The 25091-nt window shown below is 44.5% G+C and overlaps 1 protein-coding gene across 2 annotated transcripts; it reads right to left on the bottom strand.

Annotated features, from left to right (window-relative positions):
• Positions 1 to 202: 202 nt before the first annotated feature.
• LOC107981196 (glutamate decarboxylase) lies at positions 203 to 24891 on the bottom strand. 2 transcript variants are annotated; one of them, XM_016986263.2, is made up of 11 exons: positions 24604 to 24891; positions 22925 to 23022; positions 22412 to 22502; positions 20261 to 20497; positions 13277 to 13599; positions 12785 to 13036; positions 12239 to 12306; positions 7186 to 7264; positions 5718 to 5867; positions 5450 to 5644; positions 203 to 5356 (listed from the first exon to the last, which is right to left on the bottom strand). In XM_016986263.2, exons 2-11 carry the CDS (start codon positions 22985 to 22987, stop codon positions 5183 to 5185), a joined length of 1632 nt encoding a protein of 543 aa, XP_016841752.1. In that variant the 5' UTR covers positions 22988 to 23022; positions 24604 to 24891; the 3' UTR covers positions 203 to 5182. The 2 variants fall into 2 exon arrangements, with proteins under 2 accessions (XP_016841752.1, XP_031788658.1); XM_031932798.1 differs by lacking the exon at positions 22925 to 23022 and having other exon boundaries at positions 24604 to 24890.
• Between the last annotated feature and the right edge of the window lie 200 nt (positions 24892 to 25091).

Genomic DNA, 25091 nt, shown 5'->3' with positions numbered 1-25091 from the left:
ATGAGGAATTTATATTCTCGGCTTGTTTGTGCGACTGAATCGCTCATACTGAAGCTTATTGAAAACTACATGCAGTATGTGATATATGTTGGTACGTTTTTATTTATAATTTTTATCAGTTTCTATGTTCGCAAAAGATGTAATAAATTACGCCTTAGCTGTAAGAAATTTGAGAAGAGGATGGTACAGAATAAAAATCAGATGAGATAACAGCACTTTATTTTATTAGACATTGATATACACAAGGTAATTAGGAATAAGTAAGTTTTCTTGGGTAATATTATGTGTGGTACGCAGTGTGCTTATTGGCTAAAGCGCAACGTTGTTGAATGATTACTGATCTTTAGGCGCTACCGCAAACCTGCATTTTTTTCATACAAGACAAAACTTTCAGCCAATTGCTTTTGGTTACTTGGATGATTTTTTCACTCAATTCATTCAGCTCTTTTGCAATGATTAATAATCAACTGAAAATCACTTAATCTTACGTACACCTTTGTTACTTTGGAAGACTTCGGATTCTGTTGCTTTTTCCATTTCTCTTAAGCTTAACTCGGTCTTTACATTTTTTATATATACGTAAATATGCATAATCAACAACAATCGACGCCGAACGACAAATCGAACGGGGTCATAATTTTTTTTCTTTTATTTTCATTCTTCTCTCTTAAAGCCATATTCGTGCCGTTTTTCTTCGCTCACAATTATAACAACTCGAGTAACAAAAAACAGTTAATTACGCATAATATAATTAATAAGCGCTATGTTACACTCTTGCATTTACATTTAATATACTTTTATATATATATATATATATATCTTTTTTTCAATTAATAAATATTTACAATATACCGTTTCGTAAAGTGCATTTTTAAAATGTATAGAATTGACGATCCATAATCATGTGTGAACAGAGTTTACTCATAAAGTCACCTACACAATAAACGCATTTCTATCACAGACAAGTATATCATAATGCTTTTGTTTGTCGGTAAAATAAAAACCGCATTTTAACGAACGCAAACGTACTCTTCTGGCACTAAATGTATACACAAGCATAGATCGTACTCTTACATCGTTAAACTGTTTCATTAGTCGCTAAAAACTACCGGAGATTCACTAATTCGACGACTCGCGCATCGTTTCATTTGTTTTTCTTTTTTTATATAAAAAAAAGTTCATCAATCAACCATAAATATATAACCTTTTGATAAAGAATTCGGTCCAAATACGATTTGTTTTTAAAGCACATCGGAAGACAATTATAATATTCTGTATTTTGCAGGCGCGACTCGACGCCTGCGGAATCGCACAAATATAACAATTGAGAATTCTTGAGAACCTCGAGGAATAGGTGTCTATCGGAAGTAATTCACTTTGAAAAATTATGTACTTCCAATAAAAATATCGTTACTCTTTCTGTTGTATAGATATACTTTATACAGTATAGATTGACTCTCGTTCATAATTTTTTGGCTCTTTTTTATATAATCATTATCATTCACATAGAACCGGAAAAACTCGTTAATATAGGATGTCACCTGTGAGATACAACGTTTAGCATCGGTACGTAAGGTTTTTCACAACGGAACATTAACATTTTTCATGTTCTGCGACTTTTTTTGTAATTTTAAACTTGTTTCTTTTTTTAATGCCAACAATCAACATCATATTCAGAGTTAAATAACACAGCTTCAAACGGATTAGTCGGTGATAGTGTAGTCAAACTTTTAAAAATACATCTTTTTTTTTGTTTTTATTATATAATGGGCCAACGTTGCTTCGTGCCGATGCGCACTTCTCTCTCATACGTTCTCGTTATTATCTTACAGTAGCGTTTATTTTTTACGTTGCGATATATTGTCAGGTTACTTGTTTATTTACTCATTATTTATTATCTGTTACTGGACTGGCGTTCTTATTTTCGGTCTCTTAAAAACTGCCTAAGGCAACCTTTACGGCATTAGCTTGTGTGCACGTGCCAAATGAGTTTATCAAATCTATATTTACACATTGTAGCGGAGAAAAAATTCTGTCAACATCAGGGAAAGCGTTTGTTTTCCCATGCAGTTATTAATCTATGATTTGGTTATTGTCAGCTGAATTAATTATAGTGTTCAACGCGTGCGCAGAATTTCCAGGAACGACAAGTAAATTTGCATTTTCGGCAGGTTAAGTAACTCGTTTTATATCTGAAATGCCGTGCTATATAATCAGAATGTTTATTAAATTAATGAGACGGAATAAAATGGGATAAACTCATCTCGCCCGTCTCGTTATTATATACTCATATCGGCATTATTTTTTTATTTTTGTAAGTACAGGTATTAGTCACACGAATACGTACGTTCATATGGCCTAAAAATTAACTGGCTTCTTGAAAACTCGACTATGATAACTTTTTCGTAGTGTAATATACAACTCTGAAGCAATAAATATGTCTCTATAACGAACGCATAAACCAACGATCAGTAGAACGAACCTTATGCATATAGTGAAAGTAATGGTCGTTAATGTACAGAAATACATTTACACTTTTTTCAAGTCGTTTTATAGATACGTTTACAGCTATGTGTACCATTTGTTTTATACTTTTATTTATATACTTATAGTTCAATATTCGCGTCAAGTAAATTTTGGCTCGAGTTTAAAGTACGATATTTACCAAACGTAAATATTACATATTTGTCCCGATTAATTAAAAAATAGTCAGTTCGGTTACGTTACGGTTGAATGAATTGCATATTAAATTATTATAACGTGTTTACAGCGAGCAAAAATTTTCTCCACGCGGACATGGCGAGTGATTTGACTATAATTTTTCATCGCTTTTTGTTTACCTTTTTTTTGTTTGCACTGTTCTAACGGTTTCAGGGCCGCGTGTCACACTCATACACGACAGGGATCATCTTCATCATTACTGTTAGATATCACGCATCTAAATAATTCTCACTTAAAGGCTCGGCTCTTTGTCAAATTTCGTTACACATGCGATGAGCAAAAATGATGGATTTGCGAATAAAAATCTGGCTATTATTTTGTTTTTTATTTCTCAGTAGTTTTGCATAGCGTTATGTCTTTTGATTTATAAACAACGGGCAATTGTTTATAATAGAAAAATGTTTATAGAATAGATAGAAAGTGTTTTCCAATTTTTCAGCAGTTGCATAAACAGGCCAAGAGTCTGCGAGACAATTTGTATTTTTTTTTCTTCTTTTCTTTTGAAAAAGCACATACTTTCATGGGTTTGTGTTTGTATTCCTTTGAATCTCAACGCTAATTCATATATTTATGTATATATTTATAAGTATATTTATACTTTGATGCTTTTCTGCTACATATTTTATTCTAGTTGTAAGATATCATTATATAGACCATTCCTAAGAATATAAAGCCGTTCAACAGCGAAATCAAACGAGTCTTCGCGTAGTTTTCTTTTATAATCTAAAATGTTAAGTACTTGTGTGTAGGCATTGGCAGAAATGTTCAAAGAAGCAATTAATTGAGTAATTCCCTAAAATTATCGCGAACAGATGATTATACATTTCAACTGATTGCAACGTTCGCCTTTTTGTAAAATAAAAGAATCTCTCAACGTTTAATAGTCATGATCGACTTCAACCTATCTCGCTCTTTTGTTATATATCGTTTTTTATATATTGACGATTCGTTGGAACTTGCACAACAACGTGATTACGTGTGTGGAACACTTTAGCAGAAAATATTGCACCTCGAACAAGTCGCTTCTTGCCTTCTAACAAGTTTTGGTTACATGAAAGATTTCATCATAATATGTCCGTATTCTCAGTTTTCATTTAGTATTCCCCTATAATAATATATAGTTAAATACGCTACGAATGTGTCGTTAAAGCTATTATCGATTTTTTTTAAATTAGCAAACGGTCTGCAAAATTTAGTTGAATTTGCTTTGAAAAATATTTAGTTAAAAATATAATATGTGAAAAAACATATGTATATAGATAGTTTTCTGCTAATATATAATTATCTTGTATAATATAATTGTATCTGGATATACCTCTCATGGTTTTCGCAACGAAGAAAATATAATATAGACATCTGCACTGCAGACAATCGTCAACAAAAACGGTATTCCTGCACCGTGTGTGTCACTTTGATTCCTGTATATCATTTGTATTTGTTCCATACCCTCAACCTTTTAAAAACCAAAACTTGCTATAGTCACGACCACCTTTTTCTGTAAACAGGGCTTCTTTCCTCATTTCTGTCGGTTTTGGATATGCTATGTAACTTTTTGTTATACTTACATAACTAGCAAATCTTAAGTCTAGGAGAATGTCACATTATTATAACATTACTGTTAATAATTATTATCATGGCCAGATCAGAATTACGTTGTCAGAGAACATCTACACTCTCGAGCTTCATGATAGCGTTATAATCTCATTCTCCTACATTTCGTACTTTCTTTGATTTTCGACGACTTTTAAAAGATTATCCGTTTACTCTTGGATAATTTCAACGTTATATTTTTCTCTCAAACTTATATTTAAATATACAGATTTTGCTTTAAACGCTAATTTTCGTAATTATATAACGGCGAATGTAAATTATTATCTAAGGCAGATGTTCTGATTCTATAAAATGTATGTATTATACATAGCAAGCAACGTTGCGAAACACAGTGATAATTTATCTGAAACAACCCGATATAACAAAAAACCCGATCCACAGGTACAGAGACAGTTAGTTTACAGACAGTTTTAAAGGTCAACTTACAAAATCTTTAAACTAATGTGTTGATAATAATCATCTCTTACAAATCGATCTAACAAAGAGTATCAGATCATCTGCACGATATATGTATATATATATTTTTTTTTATCATATGTTTTCAAGACATGGTTGCGAATTTTGCTCTAAGGGATTTTGTACATATAATACCGCGTGACTCTTATTTTTTTGAAAATCTTTTTGTCGACTGTCAGTGAAAATCAACTCAAAACCTGATCGCCAACAAAAGACTCTCTCTATACAGCCAAATAATAGAAAATCTCAACAATAATAAATATGTCCATTTTCATATCGTCAAACAACAAAACGCGTATAAGTAAACAAGCGTATACCTTTCTCACACATCCATAATACTGTCAGGGCAAAAAGACGTTTGATTCGAGGATACGTCACGCTATATACCTCGGATTTACAGGTCGTGGCCAAGACGGTCCATCTCGGCGAGTAGGAAGTCGACATCGGCTTCCGTGACGGCAGCGCTGGATATGATGTTCCTGAAGAAGTTGGGCCTCCGGTCGTCCGGCTGATAGCCCACCATCAGAGTTCCAGACTCCATCATCCTGTTCTTTAGAATCGGGCAGATCTGGAACAATTCGAAAGAAGAGATTTTTCCATTTTAATACTTCTTTCGTTTGTTAACATAGTGCCAAAGTATATAAGAAGTGCATCAGCGCACCTCTCCAAGAGCTCGTTCCCTGTCGGCTGTGTGGGGCACATTGCGTAGACGCGTCGGCAAGTACCAGAAGCAGCAGTTGACGAGCTCCGGCTCCAGGATCAGATAGTACTTGTCGGGCATCTGCTTGATCCGACGGACCATGTACTCCGTCAGTTCCATCAATCGGTCCATGTGCTTCTCGAAACCTTCCGAGCCCTGAACGACACGGAGCAATGAAATAAAACTCATCACTCGACTCGTTGCCGAAAAATGTTTAACAAACGCATACCTTGGCACGCCACTGCAGCCACAGCTTGAAAATGTCGTTGTGTCGCCCGCATTGGATAACTTTGTCGCCGGTGTCGTATTTCACGTCGTACAGCTTGTCCGTCATGAACAGGTACTCGGCTGACATTTGGTTACAGCTGATCAAGAGGCCCTGAAACACAAAGTGTGAAAAGTTCGCGCGTAAAATATTTTTGAATAATCGAAAACTGGGAAAATCTATACACGCTTTCTAATAACAATAGCCGCGAGCGCTTCGAAAGAATGAAACAGTATGATCGCGGCGGAATCCGATATAGCCTTCGTATACTTTTAATTAAAATATCCCTCATCTCGAACACGCTTTGGAGCGCGCGCTCCCGGTCAATAAGCGCGGAGTTAACACATGCGCAGGAAGTGGAAGTCGAGCTTGATATCGAGCTTCCAAAATGGCGTCGCTCTAGCCTTCGCCAACTTTTTGCCGACGACGCCATATTCGTGCGGCCTCGACCGTTTACTTCCCGTGACACTGATACTCGCGATTGCAATAATTTATAATCACTGTAAAAAAATATCGATTCATCAAACCCATAAATCTAATCCGACACAATTAATTGTATAAAACTGCAAACTGTCACCCCACGATCAATTCCTCCTGCGTCAGCGTCGTCCAAATTGCCTTTTTTCCCCCCGAAAGAAAAAACTCGCCGTCTCACTATTAGTATCCGGAAAAAGTTTTCACGGCTAAATCAGAACCGGGCGCCGATCGTTTAGTCCCGCAAAAAAGGACTACGAGGCAACACGTGCAGCTCGCAAACATCCCCCTCGAGCGAACTATTCGTAGAAAAACAATCGGCCGAAAATACTCGGACGTAGCGCAGCCGGTGCACGGAATTTTAATATCCTGGCCGAGGGGGAGAAGCGCGAGAGTCGGCAATAACTAGACTAGGCGCGCGAGCAAGAGAGAGAGAGAGAGAGAGAAAGAGAGAGAGAGAGAGAGAGAGAGAGAGAGAAAGAGAGAGAGAGAGAGAGAGAGAGAGAGAGAGAGAGAGAGAGAGAGAGAGAGAGAGCGACGTGTATGCTACTGGGGCCGCCGGCAGCACACCCTTCGCAGCATTGGCAGCTCGGCAACATATGTTATCTCTTAGTTTAATTAAATTCCTACGGAGAGAGAACGAGAGCGGACGCATTCGTCTCGCCGCCGATGCTTCGGAGGAATGCGACACGAGAGCGAGTATACCTTGGTACGAGGACATGGTTTTCTTGTAGTCGATATAAGCGAGTTTACCCTGCATAGTCATTTTTTTTTCTCGAGAAATGTCGACGGATGTGGGGCAGTCGACTTTGGCGTTTTTTAAAAGTTTCGACAGTGTAGCTTTTGGGGATGAAAGCCGAGTGCGTTATTTGGATCGGTTTTGATCGATTCGACTCGAAATGCGGGTGACAGAATTGAGAGGATGTCGTGGGGGCATGATATTTAAAAAGTAACTCACGTCTTCTTTGAAGTGAATGGTGGAGCACTGCAGCAGAGCGCCCATGAGCTTGTGAGGATTCCATGTCACGGAGTCAGCCCTGGAACAAAAAGAAAACCACATTAAAATAAATCCAACTGTAAATTGCATAGAACTTGTCACTCCCACAATCATCCCCCGACGATCAATCAAAGCAGCGCAATTAGCCTCGACCTATCCCCTCCCATCGATTTACGACAATGCTGGCACTTCTGAAAAGAGCCGTTTGCTCTAATTCTCATTGTAGTCGAGAGAAGACCTCTACCTCTCTCTCTCCTTATAAAAAAGCCAAGTCGATCGGACTCAGCTGGTTGTCAAGCTCTCCGCGAGTGTGTCCCAGGAGAGGCTAAATGGGGGATAAAATATGGGCTCTCTCTCTATCTTTCTCGGCGGGGGTCCATCAATTCGAGAGGTAGACACATATACATATAGCCACAGCTTCTGAGCTATTAATAGAGGCTGCGCGAGAATCGAAAGCGGATTTGGCAGTGGCGCCACCCACCCTTCCATCCCTCGGGGACACACCCCTGCGGTAACCCTTTTAATCCCTGGGCGCTTGTGCTCGGGAACTGTGACGCATACACGGCTACCGCTGCTGAGTGATGACTGCTCAGTTACGTGTGCGTTTGGAGGCGTTAATTTGATCTGTGATTTTCTCCGGTGACTTTTTAGCTTGCATAACATATTTGGGAGATTAGAGTTGGAAAGTTTAATTCGAGGAAGCAGTTCACCACGTGCGCATCGAAGCTTTGATCAGCAGGGTCACACGTTTCTGTTGTCTGGATGGTTCTTATCAAAAGTTGGAACATTGAATGATTGCATCGCTTATGTGGAAATTTGAACAAAAGCTTCCATTGAGATTCTTTCCGTGTTTGAGTGAAAAATAAGCTAATCGTAATTAAAAGCGACTGGTAATCGAGTGAACATTCATCAGTCGCTTTGTTATACTCAACGCTTTGTCGAAAAAAAAAAAAATGAATCATAGGACCTCGATATCGTTCGAACTTTTATCAATTAATCACGTGCATCGTCTACTTTACGTAAAATTAACATTTCTCGCGTATTCAATGGAACAGACACTCGGCTACGCGAAACATCGCTTCCCAGAACTGGCAAAGCCTCAACAAAACTACGCACTTCGACGACCCATTTCCACAACCTAAAGCACACACCCCATCAGCAGCTCATCAGAGACACCGACTATACAGCCGTAGCTCGAGGCAAGAATCACTGCAGGCTTGTCATCCGACAAATATGAACGAACTCGGGGGTGCTCTTCTTACACAAGGACTACTACAGGGAGAGCGAGAGCGCACGTCTGTGCGTGACGCGAATTACTTCAGCGCACCGCGAAAGGGCCCTCCACACACGCACGCGTTTATACAGCAGCTGCAGTGTATGCGTACAGGGGGGGGAGTATAGTGTCACTCGCCATGTATCGATAACATTTGTCATGACGGCCGTCTCGCGGATATTACACGCGCGGGAGGAGAGAGCACGCGGCCATTGTCCGCCGTTGTGTGTAGGAGGATACGCGGAGATTCGAGTGCGACGAGAGTTACGGACGCGATGCACGCAGTGTGGCGGAAGATTTGTTTGGCTGGTCTTGGCTGGAGATTGAGGATGAAAAGTGCTCGCGTATCGCGATTCAGGCCGCGAGGATTCTCTTGATGTTTAAGGAGATGACGTCGCTAAAAACACTGTCTTCTATTGTGTATAACTTTTTAAATAAAGCTTGTAATGAAAAACCAAGCTTGTAGCGCTCTAGTGTTAGGTTTAATAAATCTTTCTACCAAGGGAATTTTTGATCGGACGTTTAGTTTTTCTAAAATCGTAGTACTCGGGCGATTACAGCGCCAACCTTAAAATCTAATTTTACATAAAACTTTTTAAATAAAGCTTGCAATAAAACACCGAGTCTGTAGCGCCGTAGTGTTAAGTTTGATGAATTATTCTACCGAAGGGAATATCGATCGGACTTTTTGTTTTTCTAAAAGTTTGGAAATACAAAATACCCCGTGGCGGATTTGCGAAGCTTTAGCGACGACATCCCCTTAACATTGTATTTTTAGTGCGAAATTAATAATCAGTTTGAGTTTGATAGGAATTATGCACACTTAGATTGCTCAACTTTGATAGCTGTTTGCAACAGATTCGCGTATGCGTTCTTTAATTGATAATAATCTTCCACAAAAAAGTATTCTTTAAGATAATATAGATCATTATAATTATAATTCATATAACCAATAAACAATACATAAGTATGGGAACTTAATTTAATATAATTAATAATAATAATTAAATAATTGCAGATAAAAAATCCGGCACTCGGATGGCGTTCGAGCATGCGAAATCAGATGTAGCAGTGCCAATTGCCAAAACAAAACTGATTTGAACTGGCCTTTTTCCAATGATTTAACTATATGCGACTCTCTAGTATCTGGCTATAGTGAAGACAGGTGTCGCAGAGGCACTTTCTTGTTTCCCTCGTCACAATTGCCATCCATGGTAAAATTGCCTTGTTGTAGGCCTATACTATTTGTAACGCTCACGCTATGACTGCTCAGGCGCCTAATTGAATCATTTTTTAAGAAAAAAAGATTATCATTCTACAAATATTGTGTTAATATTCTACAAATGTCTGCAATTTAAACTTCCGAATAATTTTGATGCAATACCGAATAATAGTTTGGAAAATTAAAAACTCCCACACAACGCAGGCAAGCTCCCCGCGCGTATACTCGCTCGCGTCCCGAAACTGCATTCTCCGCTGGCTGCTCGCTTGCGTCTTGACAAGGAATAGCTGGCGTGCCACGAGCGCTTAGAAAGCCGCGCGTGATTAATGCGATTCGCAGCTGGGGCTGCTATACAGCGGCACACCCTCTGGCTATATGCTCTCCTAGATGCCAGCTCCAAAAGCCGAACGGTATACATCTACACGTATACGCGTGTCTATATATGTATCGAGCAACAGCGAGAGATGCTAATTATCCAGAGCCCCTGGTAAATAGGCGTCTGGCCTAATGTTATTGCGCGCTAGATTTTCTATTAAGTTTCTTTCTTTTTTTCAGAGCTGTGCGGCTCTGCGATTAATGACTCGAGAACCGAATTAGCACTCGAGCCTGCATTAAATTATTCGCTCTGAAAATAAGCTTTGTAGCGAATGCGGGCGCGTTTCGCGCAAACTTTCCGCGCGCGACGCTTACAAAAGTCAGGCTCTACTTCAGGCATTTCTCTCGCAGCAGCAGCAGCCGCGTCAGACTCCCCAACCCGTCCGATTTCATCGCTGCTCCTTTTCTCTTATTTTTAACAAAACAATCCCGAGAGCCGCGCACAGGGGAGCAGAGGAAGGAAGAACGGCAGATAGAGCGAGAGCGAGACACACGCAGCGTAGCTCCCTTTGTACTTGAGTTTAATCCAGCATTGTCGAGCAGCCGGGCTTTATATCAAACTTGTGCGAGCCAGCGAGCGAGAAAGAAGTGCGCATGTATATCTATACACGGGGCCGTCGCCGCGACGCGTCAATAAGAGGAGAGTTCTGTTCTCGTAAATGCGCTCCAGGGAACGGATCCAGCTGTTGCTGCTCTATCACTCTGTGTGTCCTTCGCTTTTCCCTTGCCATTTTAATCAAGACCTTCCTCCTTCTCGCGAGCGTGCAGGAAGGAAATCCTGATGCGCAGGGAGAGTTGTACACGGCCGAGAAAAAGAAGCGCGAAGCTGGGGAAGGGTGATGATAGTCGATGCACGAGGATATTGTCTGGATGCATCGGTCTCTCGTCGATTCTCCGCGGAAGCGTGTGCTTTTTTTTCAAAAATCGATCTTACGCGAGCTTTACTCTTCGGCCCAGAACCGGCCCGAGGCTACACCGGATCTTCGCGGAAAAGACGACGTGTCGGTAATCTGTGCGACGCCGAAAGGAGTGACTCCTGTCTCTGCTTCCCCCTGTATCTCTGCACAGACACACAGCGTCCCGCATTGAGAGTCGAGTCTGTGGACTGGAAAACTGCGCGGGGGATGAAGCGATGCATATGGGGCTGCCGAGATTAATCCACGATTTGCATCCGCATCTGCGCCCCTCTGCTTTTTGTCTCTCTCACAGGGACGTGCGCTAGTACTGCGTGTGTGTGTGGCCTGGTTGAAGCTCGCCGCTGTTTTCCGAATTCGCGGACAGGGCTTTTTTTTGTCGCGTCGATGAGCTTTTTGTCTATAGCTTCGACGATCGTTGCCGGCATTCTCAGATTAGGATAGTCCAGGACAATAGAAACAATAACAAAAACAGACTACGTTAAAAGCCGTTCGTGCAGTAATCCGGATTATCAATGCAAACGTTCGAAAGTACATTTAAAAGAACAACAAGACCGAACTCAATGACAGCGTAATTCCCACTTGCTTCGACTGCATAAGCTCTGCCCGCAGACGCAACGGAATAGAGACGTAAATACATACACGCACACGTACGCGAACATCCCCTGCAGCCTAATCCTTAGTTTTATAGTTTATTGGGGCTTAGTTTGATGGAGTCCTTCGCAAAAACAGTCGCAGCTGAGTACCTACTCCCGCACCGTCGCGCCGCGTTAAAATCAATACGAACCTTCTGCTACTCGGGGAGAGAGGATGAGAGGATGATGGAGCGGGCGCGCGAGAAAAGCTGGCCCGTAATGGATCGCTTTCTCTCTCTCTCTTTCTCGCACATAAACCGCGATTACCCCGCCGGCGTGCGAGAGAGACTTGGAGAAAATGCTAATTCGCTTCTTTCTTTCTTTCTTCTTTTTTCAGACTCTGCTGATGATTTTAGAGTTTTATACGAGCGGGATTACGCGGGATTTTGCTTTGTGAAAACGGTGATTTAGAGTTATTTTTATCGGGTGAATGCATTAGCGCTGCGGTTTAAAGCGTAATGGCTACGGGATTGTTATTCAGAGTTTCAGTAGAGCAGAGTCGTATTCGGTCAGACGTCGAGTAGATGGGATAATCTTTTCCCGATTTTTATATCAGTATAATAAACAGAAGAGTCAACAAATAAACGAAGCTCACCGTTCGATTCCGGTCAGCCTGGGATGTCTGTACTTCCTGGAGAGCAGCAGTCCGCCACCCCAAGCGGCCTGCAATCCAAAAAACACAATTCGTCCATTAACGAGAGCGAACTGGAACAATGGGCCGCATCATTGGAAATTAACGCCGTTGGCTTACAAATCCGAGCGGAGCAATTGACGCGAGAGTCTGCTTCGGTTCTCACATTAATAATTTACGCTAAGGCGTTCGTCGATACGCTCAAACGTTTACAACCTCGCTATACTGGCACAGATTCGATATTCGTGCTTTCAAGAGCGATATGTCTCGTGCGAGCAAGAATTTATTAACGTATATAAATAAACCTCGTCCAATACTCTTGTGTATTGCATTATAGGCATATACCAAAGAAAAAAGCATCACACCCTCGGCAGTGCACAGCGTCGACACAATGTTACGGGCCGATCCGTTCAATCATCTCGCCCTTTCACGCTTCAGAGCAGCCTCAAAAGAAAATCCATACACACAGCAGAAGAAGAAGAAGAGAGAAAGATAGAGATATAGACTCACGTCGACGTGGAGCCAGCAGTTGTATTTCTGGCAGATATCGGCAATTTCCTGTATGGGATCGAAGGCACCGATGACGGTGGTGCCGGCCGACGCGTTCACGAAGAACGGGATGTGGCCCTTGGCCTTGCGCTCGAGTATCAGTTCCTCGAGGCGCTGCGGAATCATGCGTCCGCGTTCGTCGCTGGGTACCATCACGCAGTTGTCCGTTCCCAGACCTCCAACCGAAGCGCACGACCTTACCGAGTAGTGACACTGTGGACAAGAACATTCGAGTTCCTCTTTAGAACGACGTAGATAATAATTAATTAAAACAGTTTGAATCGTTCGAAAGTTTTAATTTCACGGATAGCAGAGAGGAAATGGTGAATTCAATTAAAAGTTTTCCTCGCTCGTTAATTATTTTACCGGTATCGCAAGCTGTTGTCAAACTACTTCGCCAATGTTTCAAGTTTTGCCATTAACGAGAAAAATTCTGCATCAACTGATCCTCACCTGATCAGACGTGAACATAACGAGTTGACCACCAACGGCCGCGAGGCCACGTTCCTTATACTGCGGGAACATTTTGTGTCTGGCTGCCAGGAAAGCGTAGAGGTTGCTGATGGATCCGCCAGGTGCCAGGATGGAATCGCCGGCTCCGTTGGGCCAGCCTATGATCTCCCGCATCTTCTGCAGGACCACGTGTTCCATCAGGATGAAAACCGGAGCGATCTCGTAGGTGAACATGTTGGTGTTGGCCGTTGCCGTCAGCCATTCGCCGGCCATTGAGACCAGGTCCAGGCCACATGACAGCTGGTTGAAGAAGTGCGGGTGACCTGGAATAATCAGAGGCGGCGATGCGCGATTCTTGGTATTGTGCGGGTAAGGTGTTTCTCTTTGAATTTTAAGCATTGACAATTAGACGTCTAGACGTCACGTCAAAGGTCAGCCTAATCTTTCTTTCCCTCCTGAAATCCCACCTCAAATCGATGCGGTGAAGGTTATACCGGTGACGTCAAGCGAATTCCTGCACCGTCACGATATTCTAATATTCGCGCGAGCTTTTCGCGGTACTGTATCCAGAAATTCCCAAACACAAAATCGTCATTGATTACGCGCCAAACAAAAACAGCTGTCACCGATTCTCCTCCCCCAAACTTTGTTAAACAAAAAAACCTCCCGATAAATCACCACCTCTCGCGCGACCTCTGATTCGGATAGCTCTCTCGGTCATTACGCGCCGCAGCGGTAATTAATTGTTCTCGTCTCTCTTTCTCTCTCTCAGCCCATAGGCAAGGGTGAAAATCGAAAGACTCTTTCTCTCTCTCTCTCTCTCTCTCTCTCTCTCTCTCTCTCTCTCCATGACTATGCTTTCAGAGCCAGCATCGTCCCAGCCGAGTGAGAAGGAACGCGCGAGCGAAAGGTTAAAGTGCGCCGGGGGAAGCTTTAAGCTCGGAGTACGTTGTCATCCGCTTGGCTGAACATCGCGCGCCGGATCAAGCCTAATACCTCTGTTTGATGGGAGCCAGCAGCAACTACTGGGGTGTATGCCGTGCTCGCCTTTTCTTTCCGAGACTCGGGCTTCTGCTGCTGCTGCTGCACATGACGACGCGTTCAAAGACACGTCCATGTGATGACTTTTCTCCGTCCTCCTTTATTTTTTACTTCTCGACAGCGCGTGTCGTATGGGCCGCCATGCGTGTTTATAGAGAGCGGAATACTGGCGCCCGGGCACTTGTGCAAACGACGGCGCCGATGCGCGTGGATACGAGCAGCGACGTGTGTGTGTCGAGAGGATTTCGAAGTGCGGGTTCGCGAGTACTGAAAGGAATTTTTTTTGCGGTTTACACGTGCGCCTATGCCGACATTTGCTTTTCTTTGATGTGAGTATAGAGATGACGATTGCGAGATTAGAGCTAGCGAGATTTGACTTTGTGGATTCGAAGATTTTTTCGAAAAATCTGTCTTCCAGGTATAAGTCGCTTTCGCTTGCTTTGGTTACCACACGGCGATGAGCAAACAAGAGATAAGGCGCATCAGCTCGAGAGCATATGTACACACTTGAATCTTTTGCACAATTAAAATCTTGTGATCCATCGAGTCACGCGCGATCACGACCTTTGTATCTTATCAGAGCGCTTCAATTTTCGGTACGCAGTCCAAAAGTCAAAGTTACTATACCTACATATGTCTCGTCTGAAAAATTGTTAGCTCTTCGAACTGATAAACAATTGTATTCCTGCAAACTTTTTCCAAAAGAAGTCCCCCTCCAAGATCCCGAAGCTTTGCAGCGAGAGAACCCCAGAGAGAGAGAGAGAGAGAGAGAGAGAGAGAGAGAGAGAGAGAGAGAGAGAGAGAGAGAGAGAAAGAGAGAGAGAGAGAGAGAGAGAGAGAGATTAATCAAGGGCGCTGCGCGCAAATTTGGCCCGCTAAGCGTAAGGATAGCGAAAGGCTCTTTCTCTCTCTCCCGAGCATTTTAATCTTCTGGAATTACAGTCTGATTGACGTGTGACGTTTGTCGGGTCTACCGATCCGAATACGCGCATACACACACACACGCACGTGAGCTTCCCCTCATGTTGAACACAGCCGCTATCCCGAGGATTTTCGCGCCAAAATTTTCCCCCGACGCGCTTTTCCAGTCGAGGTGTTCCGGCGCAACGAATCGGCCGCATCTGGCCGGGCTGTTAAAGGCGAAAAATTACGGCAATAAAGGAGCCCGTTCGGATTGCGTTATTATTATGGGATTGCTGGCTTGCGACGTATATAAATCCTTGCCAGTTGCTTCTGACGTAAGCGCGTAAGTCGTTCGGCCGTTTTATATTTTATTCGCGTGTATCAAAGTTCCGATTTATCGTTCGCGGAATTTGCAAAACGAGTCGTTTGGAAGAATGATGGGACAATAGCGACTGAGAGCGGGGGCTGAGTATTATTAAAGTCAGTATTATCGGCTTAGTCCCGGGTCATTTCCGTAATAGAAACTTAATCACTGCGCGCGAGAGAGAGTGAGTGTATCAAGTGCAGGAACGTGTACAGCTCGAACAATTACTTGTCGCAATAACTCCTGGAAGTTAAACGGACGGCTATCAAGCTTTAATTATACAATACTTCAGCGATACTGTGCGCACACCTTTATATTGTTTTCGCATCGTATATCTCCAACACTTATCTTCGCTTCAAGAAAAAAAAAATTACTGATAGAGACGTAGACTTTAACAAAAATCCCACGTTAATCCCACCGGCCAGTCTCTCTCATCCATCCCATTAATCAGAAGCCAGATACGGCCGCACTCGACTGAAATCCGCAATATCTCGAGCCCCCTGTGCATCGAGAGGTCCCAAAAAACGCTATCTCGGGCTATTTCTCTGGAAATCCGTCTGGGGATGCACCGAGGCATCGCGCGATTCGTAAAGCCTCCCGACTTTCTCCCCCTCCCTGCATCGGTAGCGTCTGCCGTTTGTCGCGCTGTTATTCGCAATTATCCCGACGACGGCGTCCGGCGACGCGTCTCTTTTTCCGAGAAGGGAGAGAGAGAGAGAGAGAGGAGAGAAGACTGTATACCAGAGGGTCGATGGTCCGGAGCGCGCGCCCGCATTTTGCGCGTCATACGCGTCGCTGCGCGACTAGATTGTTTGCGCAGCGGCTCTCAAACTGAGGGGTCGCGATGCTGTACTTATTCTGCTGCGAGAGTAGATCCTTTAAAAAAAAAAGGCGGGGTGAGATAAGCCGCGCGGACTGCTGCATTATGCAGATTTAACGGGCCGGCTATTTCCGACTGAGTGTGTGTGGCTGCTGGCGAGTGGCGCTCTAAGAGGATTTTCGAGCTTCGCAGCTAATGTGTATACGTATGGCTGGCAGGTAATGGGAGACGGTTAATTTTCAATGGACTTCACCTGTTTTCCGCGCGCTGCTTATGTTGTACCTCATGCGACCGTTTAATGCTCGAGTTTTTTTTGGATTGTTCTTTCGTGCTTTTGTATTTTTATGCGAGATGAAACCGTATCGTGTGATTTTAATTTTTTATCCTACTCTTTTCAACATCCAACTACTTTAAAAAAACGGTTCACGCGAATACCTTCTCACAGGTCCCACTCGCATTATTAAAATTAATCGAAAACCCATAGACAGCCTCAAATCCACCGCGAGCCTCTTGCAAGAAGCAGCATCTCCCCACCGGGGATTAAGGAGTACGAAGAGAAAGAAAAGCATCTGCTGAGAAAAGTAACCGATCGGCATAGAGAGCTCGAAAAACCTGCTCGCTGCAGATCCGCCGATGATAAATCGCAGGGCTTTAGATCTGTATGAAGAGAAGTGTGTAACTGGAGCTCGTACAATCAATCATGCGCAGCCGCGCCGGGAGCATTCAAATCCCGTACACTGTATATAACACTGCTGCTGCAGTAGTAGTCCCCGCGAGTCCGGAGCGAAAAAAAGAGGAATCATACGCTCGTTTATCCGGTAAAAACTCGGAGAGCATCCTTTCTTCCCTGGCGACGGCGCATCCGACAGAGGAATGCTCTCAAAACTATTGAAATTCCGGGAAATCGATCGCACTTTTATAATTCCGCGCGATCCGCGCAAGGAAAGCCGAACTTTAAATTTCCCAGCTCGCTCAGCTGCGAGCAGCAGGCAGAGTATATATAGGTATAATAAAAAGCACTCGCGTCAGTCTTAAATCGCATCAATTGCAGTCATCGAGTCGAACCAATTGAAATTCCGGGGACGCATCGCTGGAGATTTTTTCGAACCCGTTGTACGACGCGACTCCCCCCTATATACCATTGCATCCTATACACAGGGGCGCAGCGCTTAAACCGAGCGCCAGGGGAGAGCAGCGGGAAAATCGTGTAGAAATGGCTCTTAATTACACCGATCCCATTGAATTCGAGCCGGGCCGAACCCTCGCCACGTGCGCCCACGCCGCAGAAGTGTTTTTCGAGTCCCCTTCTCGCGCGCGCGCGCGCATGTGTGTGTACCTCTATGCGTGTGTATACAACGGGATCAGGGCAAGTATCCACTTTGGGATTTCGGCCGCAAATTCCTCCGTGTTCTGTGAATAATTGGCCTGTACGTGGAAGAGACGGACCCTATATGTGTGAGTGTGCAGCAGTGTAGCGTAATTGTGGGCTTTTGCGATTTTCCGTCTCGTCGAGCGAGTCATCTTTCTATTTTTCCGATGACCGAGCGAGCAATATACCTTTTTGAACTTGGGGTGCAGGAAATTCGAAGGTTGCGTGAAATTCGGTTCTAGTTTTTTTTTTTTTTAAGATCGTTTGATGGATGGTGGTGCGCGCAGTGAAACGGTTGTTTTTTTATTGGTCGCGTGGTGGAGGTGTCACGCTCGATTTCGAAAATTACGCTGATTTCGTTATTTACGACGAGTGTAAATCAGCTGGAAACGAGCTCCGATTTTTTCCCAAGACAAAAAATTTCGTTCGATCTCTACGCTATGCCATAGAAGTTTGCGCATTCGTGTCATTGAAAAATTCTTCACGTCCGACCTTAAAAAATGAAAGTGTTCTAAAAGAGTAAAATTTTTTACGACGATCCTCGTAAATTCTTCCGGCGCGTCAGGACCTCCCCACAAAACTGCAGGGCACACACGCGAGGTAACGTTGAGAAAAAAAAATAATCAGCGTAAGTCAAGTAGGGCATCAACACGACAACGGCGCTTTAAATCCGGCTCTTTACATCCCAGTAATCCTTATCTACAGCACATATATAATCCTCTCTCTCTCTCTCTTGCTCTGCAATCTTTGCTCATTTTAACGACAGCCGCAGTACTATCCCCTCGGCGCGCGGTTTCAGCGTCGAAATATCTCATCTCGGGGCGATTGTAATATCGAGAGATCGATAATCCGCTCGTGGGCGTACGTCGCGTATTGTGGACGAAAAAATATATAGCAGGGAAGTGCAGCAGCGGAGTCGATGAGGTGGGGGCTGATATAACGAGGGGGGCTGGCGAACTGTCACTTTTTTTGCGCTGTTATTTCGTTGTGCGGGTTTTTCCATTATACCCGATTGTTATCAAAAAATGGGGAACGTCGCGTGGGATCCTTTCTCGCGGACCGGACGATCGCTGCGACGGGTGTAATCGCGTTGTTTATTGTCGTCAGTTGTCGAGATTTTTCTGTGCAAGAAAACTGGCTCGCTGATAAGTGAAGGCGAGGACAGCTCGCGAGAAGAATAATATAGCTAATTAAAAAAAATATAAGGCTGATATATTCCGCAAAGCGACACGACGATATCTTTCGCTATTCCTCGCTGCATTTGACTTGTAAATTCAGGCTAATTTCCTCGATTATATGCTGCGCTAATGAATTTTTCTCTCTCCCCCGGCGTGAATACACACTGATTTTCTCAAAGCCTGCGCGCGGCATAGGCACATCGCACAGTGCCTCGAAAAATTTCACTATCGCATCAGTATACTCTCGTCATCCAGCTCCGAAGTGAAAAAGAAAACACGCAAACACTCGGCGGCGGCTTCCTGCGCGTAAGGGTGCGCACAATCTAATAACGAGTTTTTGTCGGGCTGCGGCACGCGTTCAATGGATATATACAGAGAGGGCGACGCCGCTTGACACCCCTGCAGCGGTATCGCCGTTGACTTGCCGGCTATTGTGCATTAGCATCCATTCAGCTTGGTAATCGAATCCCGCGGAGAGAGAGCGAGAGATAGTCGAGTTCCGCGGGGGATTTGCGGTCGACTTCCGGCGTGCGACTGTCGACGCGCGACTAGGACGAGATAGGGCTGGGTTCGCCGCAAGTATTTCCATTTCCGATATCGCCCTGTATGTGAGGCTTTTCGCTGCATCTGATGATGAGCGGGATCTGCGGTGCAGTAATTATTGCACTGTCGCGCGAGTGTGGTCTCTCTCTCTCTCTCTCTCTCTCTCTCTCTCTCTCTCTCTCTCTGTCTCGGTTGCTTTATGGATTTTTCGCAGTGAAATGTTGAAAAAAAAATAATAGAGAGAACCTCTCTCACAGCCTATAAAATTGCGCTGAAGGAACAATCGATACGGCCGATAATGCGGTGAGATATATTTTGTGGCTCGTTTTTTTGCCCGTACTCCCCCAGGCTATTTATCACGATCCGAGTGTGTATCTTTGGGGCTGGTCCTGGCCGACGGATACACAGGACGCGAGAGTATATGTGTATCTATAACCGCCTTATCTCTTCCCCGCTTGGCTCCTGCCGTATGCTAAATTGAATATGAAATTATGCAGCTTATCAACCCGCCGTACGGATGGCTGGACGGATAAAATAGCGTTATGACGCCTCGCGAGGGGTTCGGGGAAAGGAGTGATGCTACTGCTGTGTTTTATTTCGAGAGCATTCGCGCAGACGATGTGTTATCGCCGATACGAGGAAGGTGTTTCGTCGATCGATAATGAGGTAGGCGTTGAACTTGCTTATCGCTTCCTTCTGGCCTCGCTGACTGAAGGTCGCTCCATTTTTAAAATCTGATCGATAATCTACGGATTTTTCAACTCACCTGTCTTCACCTGGTACTTGAGCGTCGTCGAGCAGTCGACCAGCAACTGCTGCAGCGTCACTCCCGTGTCCGGGATCTCGAGGTCCAATAGACGCAACATCTCATTGGGATGATGGAACTCGAGGACCTTCGAGTTCCGGTCGCTCTGCGTCTTTATGTAGTCCAGCAGGATGTCGACGACCTTCATCAGGAACTCCTTCGTGGCCGGAAATCCCTCGGCATTCTGTGGCAGGATATCTGAAGCGGCAAACATAGCGTTACACGTTTTCCCATCCAGTTTTTTACCAACTGGGCTCCATTCGAGTGGCGATTTTTCGTTCGATTGGACATCAGTTTTTCAACTGCAATTGACACTCGAAACGGAGCTGACAATGGGAGCGAAACTAGCGGCGAGACAATGGCAGGCATTTCAAACTTTCGTGCACACATCGATTGTCCTTCTCTGTTCCTCTCACCGGCGATTCATCGATGATGGTATCGTAGACTTTCGGAATGGCTTCACCTCATCAAACAATTGAAAGTATAGACCTGAATTGACACACTCTCACTTGTTTGGTGGTATGACACCATCGTACTCAGCGGCTCCGTTGTTGTCTTCGTCCATCTCAGCGTGGACAATTAACGAAGAGTGAAGAAAACGTGCAAAATTCAAAACAAAATCATGCAACAGTAACGGAATAGCCAGACTATATAGATTGAGTCGTCGCCTGTCAGCCAAGAATGAGTATCCGTATAAGCCACAGATCCCCGGTTAGTTCCCTGCTTCCATCAATGTTATCCCGGGGATAAAGAAAGACCAGAAGACCCACTGGTCCATACGACTATTTTTCCTTAAAAAATGCCAACCTATTTCTATCGAACCATCCAACTATACGCGTACCAGCGAATTTCGCTCGGAGAGTCTACTCGACAAGCCACCCCCCGCAATTCGCGACTAAACATAATATATATAGAGAAGGAAATCCGGCCGCTAAATAGAAAAAAAACGAGGAGAACGAACGAGATATACGGTACCCGAGCTTGCGGGGGTTTGATCAGTCAGTCAGACGAGGGATTTCCCTCGGCTTCCCCGGTAAGATCTGGCTAATCTCGCCCCATCAATCTAAGGTCCGTATATAGGCGCGCTTACGTACGGCTCGTACCCCGACTCCCCCGGACGCTTATAGTTTTCACGAGAGCCCGGAGATAAGGAGCGAAGCCCCTCGAGACGCGACACTTCATATTGAAATTTCGATTTTATAAAGCCTTACTCCTCTAATTCCACCTATTGGTTAGTATATATAGACACACACGAGCTGCTGCAGCGCAAAGCAACGATAAACTCGATCCTCGGTACGCACACCGAGTGTTCTAAATCTCCGGCGTGTATCGCCGCTGCTGTTTCGCGTACGCCAGCTGTGGCGCGGCAAACCCTCCGCCGCCGACTTTAATCAAAGCTGCAGCGCACGAGAGTATAGTTGGCGGGGGAGAATTAGCTTTCTCGGACAATTTATACATAACACAGAGAGAGAGAGAGAGAGCGAGAGATTACACCACGAATTTATCGTTTTGGAAAATTTATTCGCTATAACCGCCGCTGCTCTCGTTAAGGAAGCTAATCCGAGCGCTTCTACTGTGTTTTATCTCAGTTTGGAGATTCCCTATACATCCTTTAGAATTTTCACCGACGCTGATCCCCCAAACGAATGCAGATGCAGCCGACAAGTGCTCTCTGCGTGTGACGACGTTAAACACGCGAGACTTTCAAGCGAGAGAGCCGCGGCACGCGCGCGAGCCTTTATCGTCAGACAGCACATGCCGAAATGTAAATATAAAGGCGTCTTCGTCGAACCCTTGCCCCTCTCGTCCCTTCTCGTCTTTTTTTGCCCCGACGTGCTGCTGCGGCGTGTTGTAATCTGTCGGCTACTCTAAACTAATTCCAAATCCTCGATTATTATGCACCCCTGCGGCTCGCTGTCAAAACTCACGCGCGCTTTCGAATCTGCGCAGTGTCAGCTCTCTCGCTCCCTGTGGCTTATTGATTTCGATCGAGTGCGCGGATTTATCTCGGCCTCGCAGGAGCTCGTCATGCAGAGCAAACAGTCGTGCATCAGAATTTTGGCGAATAAATTGTGCAGGAGTATAATTCATGCAAAATAAAGGATGGCTCACCCGAATATTTGAGGTTACCGTGCTCCTTGGAGAGCGAGTACGTGTTTTCGGAACTCATGAGTCTGGTGGGCGAGTGCGTTCGGGCAAAGTTCTGAAATACAGAAACGGCAAAGGTCCGCCCGCTTGAGAATTTACGCTCGCTCGCCGCTCTTCGGGTGCTTATATCGTCTAATATATACTTATAGTTATATAATTGTTACGCATACATCGTGTGTATGATCGTATACGAAAGCACGCAGACAAGAATATGCGGAGAATTAGAATAAAGTATAGTTAATCTATAATTTTTATACAGGTAGAGAAGATGCAAGAAGAGGCATAAGTTTAAAAAATAAAAAAGATAGTGCTTAGAGAGAGAGAGAGAGAGAGAGAGAGAGAGAGAGAGAGTAGGAGAGAATGCAAGCGAAATATGAAAAAAGTATGCAGAATAATATCCAAGAGAGAGATAGAGAAAAGATGCTTGAGAGAGAGAGAGAGAGATACAATGGCTTATGGCGGCTATGGTGGTCTTACATATAAGTATTCCTTGATCGCTGTGATTTTAGTGCCGATCATTTGCACATTCACATTGTCCATGTTCTCTCCGCAGTGCCCCTCGCCTGCTCAGATCCCTACAACAGTCAACAACAAAAGAGGTCCGCTACAGTTAACCACAGCTCTCTCACACTCGCTCTATCTTTGCTTTACGTGTATAGTCTATAAGTTTTCCTTTTTTACTATTTCTTGCGCTTCTCCCTTTATTCTCGGGCGTAAATTGCGGATATAGTATATCAAGGAGCACCGATGGAGCACAGTAGACTAAGCGACCAAGGAAACGTTTTTGTTTATTCAGTCGACGAGCTCTTATGTGGATATACAGAGCTGTCGGTTGAGATTTTCAAGGGTGTTTCGATGAGGTTTTTGCGAATGATATTGATGGAGAATACAGGTGAGCGATGATTGGCTTTCGACGGGTTATATGATATTTTACACAAGTCCAAGTATAAATTGTGCACGAAGATTACCGAAAAACTCAGAATGCACCTATGTTTAGAGCACCAGAGTAAAATCGATAAACTCAAAGTTCATACAAAATGTCTTCGTAGAAACCGACGACGTAGCCAGCGAAGGTTTCTGCGCACATCCCCTAATCCCATTTCGAAGAAGTAGGTTCACGACTGGTATTCGCGAATTCAAAATGGCGGCTCCAAGATGGTGGCCTGAGTCGTACCTACATGTCTACACACTCTGCCCCAATGTGCTGTCATCCCGTATCTCAAAGCAACGAGATCCTGCCCTCCTTGGAGGATCAGATTCAGAAAGTATCTCACAAAAAAGACATGGGTATGCGGGTACATACAGGTATGAAAAATGGCTTGTTGGAAAGATAGCCCAAAGTAGTTGTTGGGTCAAGGGAGATGTATTCCGTATTAAAAATGCTCTGGCCGTTCGCCAACGGCGAAATGTCGATTCCATTAAGTTCACGGCCCTATTCACTGCTTGCATAACGAGCATTCGAGTACCGCTTCATTGTTGCCCGGGTATATAGGTATCTTAAAGTGTTATTAGGATTATACCCAGCGGTGAAGGTTTAATCGGCGGGACGGCACTTCTTGAAATTCAAATATCCTTAATAGGATGCAAAGAATGCACGGCGCAAGGTGCAACACTGCAAGAGTCGCCGAATGCTAATGCGAAACCGTAAATTGGAGGAGATTCGGGGAGATTTGCGGCACAGCTGCGATTTGACTTCTCTATCTGGATCAGTCGAGGCTGCACTTACCCATTAGACTTTCCAATTCGAGCGGGGTGTATATAGGTATGTACTGAAAGACGGTGGGTATATTACGTAAAGTGCGATATTCGGTACCTTTGTGTGAAAAGTATGAATCGACATAGAAGCCATGCGATGAGATGAGCGTATACTAAACTAGTAATGGGGATGTACGTATAGTATCTATATATGTGAAATGAAGTGTGGAAGAGAGAGATACAGAATAGAAGAGTTTACGATAATAATGAGTGAATCAACAAACGGCGAAAGCCTTCCGTCGGAAGCCTCTCTGGGGACAATCAAAAGGGTGTGACCCACCCAGAGCAGCTTCCCATCAAAAGGAAACGAAAAACCCGAGCGGTATAAAGAAAATATAAGTGTGTAACAAAGCTCGACGTGTGTATATAAGGTCGAGCTGAAAGTGAAAAATCCATCTAACCTGTCGTCCCTGTCGGCTTCCGTCGTCCGTAGCAGTGCAGCTCTCAGAGTCGTCCAGCGACAGCAGCTCCTTCACACAGGGAGATAGAATACAAGAGAGACCGGCGCTGTCTAACAAGGGGTAGAGGGAGAGCGAGATGGAGTGAGAGAAGAAGAGACAGCGTCGCTGGCCGCCGAGAAATGTCTCGAAGGAGGAGAGGATGATGGTTCTGCTGCTCCGCTGCTGCTACTGCTCCGAGAGAGAGGCGAACGGGCTTTGGGGTGCTTTCGCGCGGGACTGCGAGTTCGCCGCTGCCAGCCCGACGGCTCGACTCCTCTCTCTCTCTCTCTCTCTCTCTCTCTCTCTCTCTCTCTCTCTCTCTCTCTCTGATGGGGGGGGGCGCTTCGCTCTGGCTGACCCAGTTTCGCACGCAGCTGCGAGGAAGAGAGCGAGCGAGAGCATCCCCTAAAGCACAGGGCTGCCGGTAGGCGTGGCTCTCTCCCTCTGGC

This window comes from Nasonia vitripennis, chromosome 5 (genome assembly GCF_009193385.2).
Source record: "Nasonia vitripennis strain AsymCx chromosome 5, Nvit_psr_1.1, whole genome shotgun sequence".
NCBI classification, from domain to species: Eukaryota; Metazoa; Arthropoda; class Insecta; order Hymenoptera; family Pteromalidae; genus Nasonia; species Nasonia vitripennis.
Note: the sequence above shows the minus strand (reverse complement) of the source record. Positions and strands in the feature narration are given on the sequence as shown.